Raw genomic sequence first — 14795 nt, 5'->3', positions numbered from 1 at the left:
AGCACAAATCCATCTGACGACAGTGGTTTAATCGTAAACCCCCTCCTGCTGAACTCGTGCTTCCGGCTATCTCAGTGCAAAAATAAGACCAGACTATTTTGTAATGCATTTATTAGACATAGTATTAAACTTCCATATGACAGTTTACTGAGAGTAGTCACTGTGCAACAATTGGCCGCGCTGCCCCTTGGCCTAGGGGAGTTCATGTCAAAGGTCAATGAGCTGCTCCTATGAGGACGCCCTCATGAACTCATCTGTCGCAGTGACCGCTCAGGGAAATGAAGCGCTTAATGAAACAAGGCACAGGACGTGACAAGTGGCCGACTTTTAACACTCGACTGGATCTGGAAATGAGAACCTTACTTCAGCTTTGTAACAAAAGAATGCAGAGGAAGTTGATTTCAATTAAAGCCACTATACTGTGTACTTCAAAGAAAGCTGTATCCAAAATTATCCCTTACAAAGATTATATTGCTCACTTTAACAACATCTATTGCTGTGTGTGTAGTTTGCAGTGGTGTAAAACTATATTGCATCTTACCAAAAGACGTTTGTAATACTGTATTTTAGTCGTCAGAGATACATAATATTAGAACCACCTCAGTATGATGCAGTCCTTGTTTATGAGGGGGCACGTTGGCCATACATAACATTTACCTCACACACACATGAACACAACCTCATAGTGTGGCTGTGTTCAGAATTGATCAATCACAATCAAACTCATGCCCCCATTCAAAGTGCCTCTGATTAACCCTAAATAAAGTTCAGCGGTTTCTGGCGGAGGAGAAGGGAATTATGAGCAGTTCCAAATACCAGTCAGTGTTTGTACAAAACTGATGAAAGAAAAAAAAAAAACATGGAACTATACTAACTATAGAACCTCTGAACTGTATTTGGGGTTAATCAGAGGCACTTAGTCCCCTCCTTGAACCATCACCTTATCGTGGTGGATTTGTGTCCCAATGATCCTAGGAGCTAAGTTGTCTGGGGCTTCACACCCCTGGTAGGGTCACCCATGGAAAACAGGTCTTAGGTGAGAGACCAGACAAAGCACGGCTCCAAAAACCCCGATGACTAACAAAATAAATTAACTTAGGTTGCCCTTACCCGGACGCGGGTCACCGGGGCCCCCCTCTGGAGGCCGGGCCTGCACACCTATGGGACCCGGACGGGCACAGCCCGAAAGGGTAACGAGGGCTCACCACCTGTGGGAGGGGCCATAGGGGTCGGGTGCCGTGTGAGCTGTGCGGTGGCCAAAGCCGGGGACCGTGTCATTCTAATCCCCAGCTACATAAACTGGCTCTTGGGACGTGGAATGTCACTTCTCTGGCAGGGAAGGAGCCTGAGCTGGTGTGTGAGGTCGAGAAGTTCTGACTAGATATAGTTGGGCTCACCTCCACACACGGCTTGGGCTCTGGTACGAGTCCTCTTGAGATGGGTTGGATTCTCTTCCACTCTGGAGTTGCCCACGGTAAGAGGCCCTGAGCAGGTGTGGATATACTTATTGCCCCCCGGCTCGGCGCCTGTACATTGGGGTTCACCCCGGTGGAAGGCTCAAAAGTATTGCGAGGGTCTGCTGGTAACCTCTGGCAGAATCCCCTGTCAGAATGAGCTTCAACTCCCACCTCTGGCAGAACTTCACACCTGTCTTGGAGTCCAAGACATTGAGTCCAAGTGGACCATTTTCCGCACCTCCATTGCCGAGGCGACCAACCGGAGCTGTGGCCGTAACGTAGTCGGTGCCCGTCGTGGCGGCCATCCCCAAACCTGTTTGTGGACACCAGTGGTGAGGGATGCCGTCAAGCTGAAGAAGGAGTTCTTTTGGGCCTTTTTGGCCTGTGGGCACTCCTGAGGCAGCTGATGGTTATCGACTGGCCAAGTGGAATGCAGCTTTGGTGGTTGCTGAGGCATAAACTCGGACGTGGGAGCAGTTCAGGTGAGGCCATGGAGAAAGACTTCCGGACGGCTTCGAGGAAATTCTGGTCCACCATCCGGAATCTCAGGACGGGAAGCAGTGCACCATCAACACTGTGTATAGTGGGTATGGGGCGCTGCTGACCTCGACTTGGGACGTTGTGAGTCGGTGGGGAAAATACTTCGAAGGTCTCCTCAATTCCACTGACATGCCTTCCCATGAGGAAGCAGAGTCTGGAGTCTCTGAGGCGGGCTCTCCTATCTTTGGGATTGAGGTCACCAAGGTGGTTATAAAGCTCCTCGGTGGCTAGGCCCCGGGGGTGGATGAGATTTGCTCGGAGTTTCTAAAGGCTCTGGATGTTGTGCAGATGTCCTGGTTGGCACGCCTCTGCAACATTGCATGGACATTGGGGACAGTGCCTCTGGATTGGCAGACTGGGGTGGTGGAACCCCTTTTTAAAAAGGGGGACCGGAGGGTGTGTTCCAACTACAGGAGGATCACACTCCTCAGCCTCCCTGGTAAGGTCTATTCAGGTGTGCTGGAGAGGACGGTCCGTCGGGAAGTCGAATCTCAGGTTCAGGCGGAGCAGTGTGGTTTTCCTCCTGGCCGTGGAACAGTGGACCAGCTCTCCACCCTTGGGAGGGTCCTCGATGGTGCATGAGAGTTCACCCAACCAGTCTACAGTTTTGTGTCCCTCGGGGGGTCTTGTGGGGGATGCTTCAGGAGTATGGGGTACTGAACCCCATGATACGTGCTGTTCTGTCCCTGTATGACCAGTGTCAGGGTTTGGTCCGCATTGTCGGCAGTAAATTGGACTCGTTTAAGGTGAGGGTTGGACTCCGCCAAGGCTGCCCTTTGTCACCGATTCTGTTCATAACTTTTATGGACAGAATTTCAAGGCGCAGCCAAGGCGTAGGGGGGTGGCCTCAGTATTGCATCTCTGCTTTTTTCCAGATGATGTGGTTCTGTTGGCTTCATCAAGCCGTGACCTCCAACTCTTACTGGAACAGTTCCCAGTGTGAAGCAGCTAGGATGAGAATCAGCCCCTCCAAATCTGAGACCATGGTCCTCAGTCGCAAAAGGATGGAGTGTCCTCTCTGGGTCGGGGATGAGATTCTGCCCCAAGTGGAGGAGTTCAAATATCTTGGGGTCTTGTTCACAAGTGAGGGAAGAATGGAATGGGAGATCGACAGGCGGGTTGGTGCAGCGTCTGCAGTGATGCGGACTTTCTATCGGTCCATTGTGTGCCAAAAGGCGTCGCTCTAGATTTACCGGTCGATCTACGTTCCTACCCTCTCCTATGGTCATGAGCTGTGGGTCGTGACCGAAAGAACAAGATCCCAGATACAAGCGGCCGAAATGAGTTTCCTGTGCAGGGTGTCTGGGCTCTCTCTTAGAGGTAGGGTGAGAAGCTCGGTCATCCGCGAGGGGCTCAGAATAGAGCCGCTGCTCCTCGAGTACGAGAGGAGCCAGTATGAGGTGGCTGGGCCATCTGATTCGTCTCTCGGCTGGCCCGGTAACCCCTCGGGATCCCCTCGGAAGTGCGAGGGGAAGTGTCTGGAGAGACGGAAGTCTGGGCCTCCCTGCTAAAGCTACTGCCCTCGTGACCCGACCTCGGATAAGCGGAAGAAAATAGATGGATGGAGAGCCACTTAGTTGTTTGTTTGCTTAGCACAATTTAAAAACCGTGCGAGGAGAGAATGAAGCTGAGAGCACTTGTACAGATTTCCACTCCCTTCAGAAAATCACTTCAAATGTAAATTACTGGATTACTTTAAATGGTGGCAGGTGTGGACTGACCATTCAACATGAGTTTGAATGTGATTGATTAATTCTGAACACATCACCATCCCTTATGTGTGCATACTACTTGTGCAACCACATTATCACAGTTGTTTATTTGAATTTCCCCTCTTGAAAGGATTTCAGTTTTTTTTCCAATGAAGTCGTGCAGGTTATAGTTGACATTAATGGTAATAATTCATCTTGGTCTCCTTTTTTATTTTGCAGAACCCTGGGATTTGAACAGGGTTATGTAGGCTTTATAACCACTACAAATGTTATTTTTGGACAACACGGTACCTAATACACCAGAGGAACATACAACATAAACATACTGTATTGTTAAATGAATTGTTGACAGTCAGTCAAAACTGAGCAGTATTACATTTTCAAAACAACAAATTCTCATTAGGTCGACCCATTTTGTTACGTTTTATTACCAAATTGTAGTTAGTGTGAATTCCAAACATCACCAACCATATGACAAGAACCACAAACTTCATACGCAAGTCGCCCTTTGACCATTCTTTATATCGGAGTGATAAAGATGAGCAGGGGAAGCGTTTTCAAGTGGCAACATGGAGCGGATCACACTTGTGCGAGCGTTGGTGACTTTAGTTGTTATTTTCACCAGTGGCTGTGGAGCTCACATCGCATCCGGTAAGTCAAGTTTTCTTCGATGACGGCTCTTGTATGCCTCACTAGAGTGCATCGTGCTTGTTGTGTCATTTCATTTATTTTAAGATAAGGCATGGAACAGCTTCCATTTGTCGCTTCATTCTGAAGTGTATTCTCTTAAATAAACATAGATCCTTTTGATACTTTCCCTCTTCGCTTTGGTAGAAATTGTACTGTTTTGAACAATAACAGAATAATAGTACACCATTACAAAGTAGATTATGCTGATTGTGATCTTGAAGAAGATCTGATGTCATATATTTACGATGAGCATAAAGTGTCACGAGCAGGTTGTAAATCAGTTTTATTTGTCTCTGCAGTTCCCACTCTGAAAATGGACCAAGCTTTGTTAATATTTCATAACCAGCTGCCCCATGAAGTGGAGGTCTTGTACACTTCAGATTATTGCTACAAGGTAAACATCCCCACTAAACTGATTCATTTACAATCAATTACTTTTTAAGGTCTTGGTGAATAAATAAGGTATATTTTAGGGCGGCGGCACGGTGGCCGACTGGTTAGAGCGTCAGCCTCACAGTTCTGAGGGACCGGGTTCAATCCCCGGCCTCACCTGTGTGGAGTTTGCCTGTTCTCCCCGTGCCTGCGTGGGTTTTCTCCGGGCACTCCGGTTTCCTCCCACACCCCCAAAACATGCATTAATTGGAGACTAACTTGCCCGTAGGTGTGACTGAGTACGAATGGTTGTTTGTTTGTATGTGCCCTGCGATTGGCTGGCAACCAGTTCAGGGTGTACCCCGCCTCCTGCCCGATGACAGCTGGGATAGGCTCCAGCACGCCCGCGACCCTAGTGAGGAGAAGCGGCTCAGAAAATGGATGGATGGATATTTTAGGGCTTTTTTCAAATACAGCCTGGTGTCTCCATGACTCTTCACACGAAATGTTTGTTAGTTAGAAAAAACATGATTACAGTTCTTCATTTTTATGTGTTTGTATTTTAGCTACTTATTATTTGTATGTATGTACTATTGATCCAGATGAACAATATAATGATAATAATGTCATGTAAGTATAAAAATAAATATACCGTTTAATTAAAAAAAAAAAACATCTGTTTTCACTCCGTGCTGTGTGGTATAACGTGGTATTAATCGATTTGGTACCATACAGTTAATTAAATTAGCCAAATCAGCCTGGCTGAATTTTTAGTTAAAGTGAATGTCTAATTGTCGATCGGGCATCTTCTTCTGGCTGGAACACAAAACAGGACAAGCAGGATAGGAAATGGATGGACTGATAGCATGTCTTACAGTCTTTTGCCACTTTCCTCTATCCTCTCCTACTCAAACATAGTAAGATACCCATCCACCAAATAAAAGAATCATTCTAACTCGGAATATGGCCAGCGTATGAATCATTTTGGGTTTAACTATATATGGACTTGTATCTTACATGACCCAAGGTCTCCTCAGCCAAATTCACGAACTGAACTGCGTCCTCTCTCCAGCAAAGAATATGTCAATGTATCCTCCCGAATCCCATCCTTATATATGGTTGCACATGCATAAATGAAACATACTTCTGTAAAAGCTTGTCGGATTGTATGCAGGGCTATGTTGGATATTTTGTAGGTTCTGATGCTCAACTGGATTGGTCTTTAACCTGAGTACTCTTGTTTAAAATAACGTGAGAAAACATTTGGATCTTTCTTGTGTTTTGTCTCAGATTTAACTGGGACCTTTTTAGTGGGGTTCCTAAACGCAGCCGAATCATTTTATATCATGTGTGTAATTTTAGCGTTTGTACTTTAATTTTTTCAGTGTGTGTACCAGAGTTTGGTTCATGTGAAAGCCGGCTACAACAATGCATCTACAGTCATCAACACCAAATTCACTTTGAGTGTGCAAGTGGAATCAAACAAGAATGCAATTCTTTGCAGGTAAAAGTTAACATTTTAATCAAGTGAGCGCCACTCAATTGAAAAGCATCTGATATTTTTCTGAAGAGATCTGATATGTTTCCAGTTTTTGCGATGTCTCCAGACACAATCTAGCATGCTGGGATCCCATGATTGCCTTACAGGTCGGATAGATTATTTACAGTGCTGGGGGAGTATTTCTGACTGGCTTTCTGCAGCTGAATGATGCCCTCTCTGAAACCACTACCTCAGTAGATATTGATCAGACCTGACATTCCAATATTGATGGAAGAGGATCATTAAAGCTACAGAGCGCTACGTCCTGATCAAACCTCAGAGCGGAGGCTAAACGAGAGATCGCAGTTGTAATAAATAAACAGTCATGTCTGACAAGAAGACAGCGGCGCTCTCTATTTGGGGGTCACCTGAAAACCTAGTGCCAGAGGGGTCAAGTGTCACATTAAAAGCCCTCTCTTCTTAGAGGTCTGGACATGGACATCCTTAGTCAATGCTGAGGTCTATAACCAGACTGTGCTGTTATTGATTTCCTTTCCCGTTTGAAAAAAACACTCCAAGTGATAGCTAGTATGTCGTTCCAACGGTGGATCAATGTGAGCACGCAATGTATGTTTTGGGGGTCGGGGAAGTGGACCTACAGTGAGAGGACTAATGGATGCACTTACGATGGATGACCACTAGATGGCAATCCAGGGCTTCACTGGTGTTAATCGAAAGGCCCAGTTATTCAGAACCAGAAAAAAAACAGCTTGGGAGTTAACGTTGCAATTTTCTAGATTGAATACAATAAAAAGAAAGAATAGAGGAGACTCTTTTCTCCTTGAGGAACACAATAGCAAAAGTGGTCATCCATCCATATTCCATAACCACTTGTCCTCATTGGGGTTTCATGTGAGCTGGAGCCAAACCCAGATGACTTTGGGCTTGAGGCGGCGAACACCTTGGACTGGTCACCAGCCAATGACAGGACATGTCAAGAAACAACTAGTTACACGCACATTCCCACAATTGGACAATTTCGAGTTTTCAATGAACCTAACATGCTTGTTTTAAAAATGTGGGAGGACGCTGGAGTAAACCCACATCAATACAGCGTCTCAGAGTGTGCAAACTCCACAAAGAAAGACCAGAAATGAGATTTGAACCTGAAACTTGAGAACTGTGAGGCAGACACACTAACCACATGGTCACCATGCTGCCTCCTCAGCTACACTGGTGTTCAATGTATAGAAAGCTCCATTTGCTGCTAAGAGACACGAACAGAAACACCAGGAGTGTCAACATTGAAATGTATGTTGTAAAGCGAATACTATACAATTTAATTTACTTAAAAAATAAATAAAATGGGGGGGGGGGGGGCTCCTGCCCTTTGCGGTCGCACATGCCAATTTCCGCAACTGACTATACGTAACTCCTCTATATAGTGTATGATAACTATAACTCTGTTTTGAATGCAGATGGAATCAGGCATATGAGGAGGGTGGTCACTATAAGGTTTGGATCCTAAGGTCAGACAATGCCAGCAATGCCACCTGTCTTCATGCTGTGGGCAGAGGACCTCACAACTCCTACCTGCGTAAGTGTCCAACAACACTGACGGTTCCTGTTGAAGGAGGATTACGTAAATGGTTACCGATGTCATACTGAGCCAAACGTTAGAAACGCAACACTTGGTGGGCACACCGGACCCTGATTGGCTTTCTGATCTCGGCAAAGGGGAAGTGCTCACTGACAAAGATTTACACAGATTTGAGCGCAATATTTGAGAGAAATAGACCTTTTGTGTAAAGAAAGAAAAATCTTCGATCTTTGAGTTCAGCTCATGAAAAATGGAAGCAAAAACAAAAATGTTGCTGTTATGTTTTTGTTCCATGCAAATAAATGTCTGTGGATGGGAGGAAACCAGGCTGCCTCCGATCCAAGCCTTTGATTCACTTTCGTATTCATGAAGTCAGCATACAGGAGCATCACTTGCTTTGTTCGCATTTAGTGGAGAGCATTCTCCTCCACCCCTCGGGATATTCTGTGTATTGATCACAAGAGACATGCTTTCTCAAGAAAGGGATAAAAAGAAAAGCTTTTCTGATGGTTTTGAAGGTCCAGACCTGTGCGTGGAGGGCTGTGGGTAATACATTAGGGAGGGTGGAAGGATTAGGGCATAATGGGATTTTGAAAGCGTCTCTGTCCATAATGTACACCCTACTTAACAATATTGCAGATTATGTTGTGGATTCGACTTTTAAGGCCGGGGAGCCATTATCCGAGCAGATATACGGTGAGTGGAACTGCACCCCTCACAGTGTGATGAGCTTCCATTAGCTACACACACTGGTGATTATATAAACTCCCCACAGGGTACGCTCATCTTAAATAATGGTCTGGTCAGCAGCTGAAGCCGTGCTCGGGAATTTTCAAGTTTAGCTCTGCTTTTCCCATTGATTGGTCACATTGTGAGGTCATTTGTTAGGTGTGGTCTTCCTCCAAGGATGTGTCTGTGCACAATTTGACCTAATGTTAGTACCATGACTGCAACCAAACCACAACGTCAAGTTAAATACCCATCCCTATTAAGTGTCCGCTTTACGCAAATGTATTGATGAATTTAATCTAGTTGTTTCGAAGTGCCTCCATTCATCTTGCATTCATCCTGACAGTAATAGAGCGAGCCCAACCACTGCAAAGTGTGTTTCACTTCATGCGCTGAGAGCTTTATGATGTTTTTTTATGAGCGCACACCAAAGATGCCATGACTTTCAAGAGGCGATGAAGTGACCACTCCATGTTCGGAGAGACTGTCGGTGCGAGTGTCCGCTCGGGTTCAAATGGCTTCTTATTTGTTCTTCCACGAAAAAGACAAACACAGCATCCATTGCCTCCCTTTCTGCTCCGCTTTGACGCACACTCATATCTCCTCAGCCTGTTTGTTCTACGTTTATAGACTGCTTCACAGCTGTAAAATACATCACTGACATTTAAATATTACTGATGATGATGTTGATTTTAAATTTTTTTTTTTTTTTTTTTTTTAATGGGAATACGTAACTTTAGCATTGCACTTTTCTTTTAATGGACTGCTGTTTAATACAGGGTACACTTGAACGTTTTGGGTCCAGGGACAACTTATTGTGAACATTTCCCTCGTAGTGCTAAAGCTAGTTCAGTATATATCCGTATATATATATATATATATATATATATATATATATATATATATATATATATATATATATTAAAATGTATTTATTTATTCCTCACGAGGAAAAAGCTTTTTATTGACACTTTCAGAGAGGTATTCATTTAGCAATATGTTTGTTATTGGTGGCACGGCATACAAGTAGTTAGCACATGCGCTTCAAAGGTCCAAGGTTGGGTGTTGTCACTATTTGTACCACTGTACATTTCTTTAGATTGTGCAAGTGGCCATCATATGAGGCCAATAACCTCTTAACCTATGTATTTTGTGAATAAAAAGGACTCCTGTTCGTTTCTAACCCAACTGTTCCTCATATATAGCCCTTGTTGGTGTGTGCGTACTCCTTTCGTATGCCTCTCTAGGATTACATTACCCATGTGATTTCTCTGTTATGGATTGACCAATAATTACCTCCATTAGGTTCTTGTTTATCACTCAGAGGATCACCTTTGCCACTGATTGACAGACACGGAACTCAGGGGAATCTGTAACATTGAACTATTTGTACCAGATATGAAAGTAGATCAGAGGTTGGTCTCACCTTGGGATCCACATTTTACCGTGGTCATTCAGCCACCACCCCCTTTTAAGAAGTAAAAAGTTTCGATCTTACTCCAACTTATCGTTTGCATCCACACTGGAGTTATATAATGTTTGGGTCGTGTTGTTGATGATCGAACCACGTGTGTCTTTTCTGTTGTGTTGTCTAGCTATTCTGGTGGCAGCTCTCACCCTGGCTATAACTGCTCTCTTATTTGTTGTTGCACCCTACATATGCAGGTATCCACATAACTTTTAATCGTCCACGTGTTTTCTCTTGTAGTCTACAATTACAGTCAAAAGTATTCTTTTTACTATGATTTTGGTGTGTCTTTTACAGAAAGTGTCGCACATCGAAATTTGTAAAGACCACTTGCTGCCGAAGCCCGCAGTACTCGCTTGATCATGTAAGTTGAATGTCTTTCTCAATTTGTAAAATATCAAATGGGATATGTATTCGAAGGTCTTGCCACTGTTACCATATTTTGGACAATTATGGCACCCAAAAAAGTTATATTTTGATCCAATAGTTACACTACATTATTTGGCTTGACCAAATAGAGAGCGTGATGCCTGGTAAAATTTCCCAGAGCCTCCAGTCATCAAGCTGCGGAGACACTAATAGAAAGATTGATACAAATGTTAGCAGAGCCAATTGTGCAGTAGACTGACATGGAGGCCTTCAGACAAACATCTTAGATGCACTTTTTGTGAGCATGAATGGCTCCTCTTATTCTTTCAAGCAAGATGTCTTAGTTCTCCACATGTCGTGTAGATGGCATGTAGATCCATCATTTCCTATTAGTGATGGTGTCTTCCTGCTCTGCTGCTTTAAAGTGCTGCATGGTGGCCAACAAGTCCAACTAATCCAATGCTGAGTGAGCAACATGAGAGTGTTGCTCTCACAAAGATATAAAATAATACTTAATGGGGATGAATCCCAATTGCTGTACAAGTTTTAAACTTACTAAAATATGTATGACATAACATTGACATATACAGTAGATGTAAATTAACGATGCCAAGAACATTTGCACGTTTGATGATTACCAAAAAAAAACAAAAAAAAACACACACTACTCAGACTGACAATGAGCGCGTGACTAAAAACTGGCCTGGGACTTATTTTGGGAAGAGCTGTTCCTGTGATTAACAATATGTTCCCGACATTCACATGTGGGTATACTGTTAAGTTGTGGGTTTTTTTTCCTGTGTCCCGAAGAGGGCAAAAATCAATGCATACTTAGTTAATATTGTATGTTTAATCGAACATACCGTGTCCTGTAGAAGAAACAGAAAGCTTGTATGTTGAGATGACAAATGCTGCTACTCAGGTTGCAATGCACTTACAACCCCAATTCCAATGAAATTGGGACGTTGTGTTAAACATAAATAAAAACAGAATAGAATGATTTGCAAATCATGTTCAACCTATATTTAATTGAATACACTACAAAGACAATATATTTAATGTTCAAACTGACCAACTTTATTGTGTTTAGCAAATAATCATTAACTTGGAATTTTATGGCTGCAACACGTTCCAAAAAAGCTGGGACAGGTGGCAAAAAAGACTGAGAAAGTTGAGAAATGCTCATCAAACACCTGTTTGTCCGACGAGTCCGACAAGTCCACGTTTCAAATTGCTTTTGGAAATTGTGGACGTCGTGTCCTCCGGGCCAAAGAGAAAAAGAACCATCCGGACTGTTATCGATGCAAAGTTCAAAAGCCAGCATCTGTGATGGTATGGGGCTGTGTTAGTGCCAATGGCATGGGTAACTTACACATCTGTGTAGGCACCATTAATACTGAAAGGTACATACAAGTTTTGGACAAACATATGCTGCCATCCAAGCAACGTCTTTTACATGGACGCCCTTGCTTATTTCAGCCAGACAATGCCAAACCACATTCTGCACGTGTTACAACAGCGTGGCTTCGTAGTAAAAGAGTGCGGGTACTAGACTGGCCTGCCTGCAGTCCAGACCTGTCTACCATTGAAAATGTGTGGCACATTATGAAGAGTAAAATAGGACAACGCAGACCCCGGACTGTTGAATAGCTGAAGCTGTACATCAAGCAAGAATGGGAAAGAATTCCACCTACAAAGCTTCAACAATTAGTGTCCTCAGTTCCCAAACGTTTATTGAACATTGTTGAAAGAAAAGGTGATGCAACACAGTGGTAAACATCACCCTGTCCCAGCTTTTTTGGAACGTGTTGCAGCCATAAAATTCCAAGTTAATGATTATTTGAACAATCAAGTTAATCAGTTGGAAAATTAAATATCTTGTCTTTGTAGTGTATTCAATTAAATATAGGTTGAACATGATTTGCAAATGATTGTATTCTGTTTTTATTTATGTTTAACACAATGTCCCAACTTCATTGGAATTGGGGTTGTATTTCAGTGTGACATTATTCTCTCTCTCCCCTGTCGTTATTGTGCCTGCAGGACCAAGTGCATGCTACACAAGCTGAGGGCAGTGCCACCAAAGTGAAATATAAACGTCTGCGTTCGCTGGATGTTTTTCGAGGGTATGTGCGCTATCCCCAACCATCTTGTGTTTCAGTCTGTCACCACACGAGCCTCTTTTTGCAGCAGTACGATGAAAATCTACAGGCCCAGCGTAATGAATAATTACAAGGGTCACAGTCTGGCCACGAGCTCCCCCAAGCTTTTGTTATCAGGCGGGGTAGTTTCGGGCACAATGTCTGATATCAGCGCGTCTCGGCTTGGCGCTCTGTGTGTTTTCCTATTGGACAGGGTGGACATGTGTGATTGAATCTGGGCTCCCTGCTCGCCTTAATTGTGGCCTGGGGGGAGACACAAAGCACGCCTCTCTGGAAACAGGATGCTGGTGTGGCCCTGACCTCCCCCATGCCAAATAATTGATGTAATAATACAGTCAACATATCAGCACACATGCACATGGCCATAGATCTCCTGCCAAAATGGAGACAGGGAGGAAATCCAGCAGCACAAAGGCAGCATCCAGCAGATGACTAACATCTTCTCCATCTGTGGCTTGCGTTAAGATAGTCGATTGTGTGGAACCACGGCACAGAGTCAGCCAATCCAAAAACACCACTTACATTTATTTATTTTGGGAGTTCAGCTGGTTAAGTGCATTCACACAACCGTTTGCAATGGTTCAAGGAAAGGATGAGTGATATTTCGTTTCCCATCAGTGCCGCTTCTAGCCACTTTCCTGTTTGCTCAAATTAGCCGGAATATGATTTAGGTTCTACATAGATTAACGTTGGGAGAGACTCCTTAATTCATTCATAATTCAAGGATTGGGACTCCTTAGTTGCCCTTGCGTCTCAATTCTTCATCTTACCTTATTTCTGGACAATTCTATGCTTATAATTTGGGCCGTTTTCTGTTGTTGTGCTACATTATGCCCCAGTGCACAAAACAAGGTCTCCAAAGGCATGGTTGGATGACTTTGGGGCGGAGGAACATGACCTGAACCCCATTAAACACTTTGAGGTGAACTAGTACAGAAATTGTGAGCAAGGACCTCTCATAGTTAACATCAGTGACGTTCCTCAGGATGCATTGACAAAAATTAACACAGAACACTCCTTGTAGAAGTGTTATGACTACAAAGGCAGAGGTGGCAAAGGAACTCACGCACCCATTTTGACAATTTGCCAACGGAAAAATAACATTTCACTCAAAACTTCACAAAATAGTTTCTCTCATTTATTAACTTCCATAGTCGTAGTGCTCAGAAGAAGAAAAAAATCATGTTTAAATGTCACATGCTGTTGTTTCAGCACAAGTTAGGATTTGCTAACTGTGTGAACTAAGTAAAAACAAAAATGCTACATTAGCTAATGATAACAACTGGAAAATAATGCACCTTTTACGTTTTTTTTTTTCAGATTTGGCAGAGAATTTTTGAACGCCATTTTGTTTTTCAAAATCATTCTTGGAGCTGACAACATGAAACAGTACAAGAAATAAGGTCATGGTCTCTCGATCAAAATAGTAACTGTGTCTGGCTTAACCTCTCTTTAATTTGTTTAGAGTGTGTCATCATCCGCAGAGGTTCAAAGAAAGTAATAAGCCAATTTTTAAGTCATGAATAGAAAGTACAGATATCTGTTTTCAAATGTAGCGAGTAAAAGGTCATCAGAAAAATAAATATTCAAGTAAAGTATAGACACCTGAAAAATCCACTTACAGTATTTGTACTTTGTTACTTCCCACCACTGGCAAAGGGGATCCAATTTTTCCAAGTGTCTCAAAACCTTTGTCCGTCTCGCTTTCAAGATAAATATCCTGACTGGTAAAAATGTGAAACACCTGGCAGAGCTATTTAATCAAACTTCATCTCAGCCTTTTGACTTGTGGTCCATGCCCCTGATAAGTAACAAGTTCTTGCCTCAGAGAACACACGCGTCAGTCATCTACCGTAAATGTGGCATGGCAAAAGGTGTTTTGTTGGGAGCAAATGGGGTTTCTAATAATTGCTCCACTGAGGTGATAGTGTGCCACGACAGTTCCGTGTTAATTTTTGTAAAAGGATTCCGATTTTAATTTGTTGCTTCACAACTCAAAGCTTGTCGCTGTGGAAGAAATTGCCCTGTCAGTATTTTAGTGGAACAGGAGAACAAATAATAAAGCGGACCAGAGGACTTGCCAGCTCTTCACCAGATGGCTGACTCATACATTTCGCTCCCTGTTTTGATTGAGCTCCAGGGTTTTTCTCTGATTGGGTTTCAGAAGTGTCAGAAGTTAAGTTTGGCCACAGAGCAAAAATATCAATAAAGGTGGT

General features: G+C 43.4%; 1 protein-coding gene across 1 annotated transcript in view; it reads left to right on the top strand.

Annotated features, from left to right (window-relative positions):
* Nucleotides 1–4278: 4278 nt before the first annotated feature.
* The window catches only part of si:dkey-192p21.6 (uncharacterized protein LOC565246 homolog), a 30863-nt gene continuing 20346 nt past the window's right edge, over nucleotides 4279–14795 (top strand). The window contains exons 1-7 of the mRNA XM_061690861.1: nucleotides 4279–4360; nucleotides 4699–4793; nucleotides 6157–6275; nucleotides 7730–7848; nucleotides 10176–10245; nucleotides 10346–10412; nucleotides 12461–12543. Of these exons, the coding sequence (XP_061546845.1) occupies nucleotides 4279–4360; nucleotides 4699–4793; nucleotides 6157–6275; nucleotides 7730–7848; nucleotides 10176–10245; nucleotides 10346–10412; nucleotides 12461–12543 (635 nt within the window). The remainder of the gene's footprint in view (nucleotides 4361–4698; nucleotides 4794–6156; nucleotides 6276–7729; nucleotides 7849–10175; nucleotides 10246–10345; nucleotides 10413–12460; nucleotides 12544–14795) is intronic.

The sequence above is a fragment of the Phycodurus eques genome, chromosome 11 (genome assembly GCF_024500275.1).
Source record: "Phycodurus eques isolate BA_2022a chromosome 11, UOR_Pequ_1.1, whole genome shotgun sequence".
Taxonomy (NCBI): Eukaryota; Metazoa; Chordata; class Actinopteri; order Syngnathiformes; family Syngnathidae; genus Phycodurus; species Phycodurus eques.
This window is presented reverse-complemented; position numbering and strand designations above follow the sequence as displayed.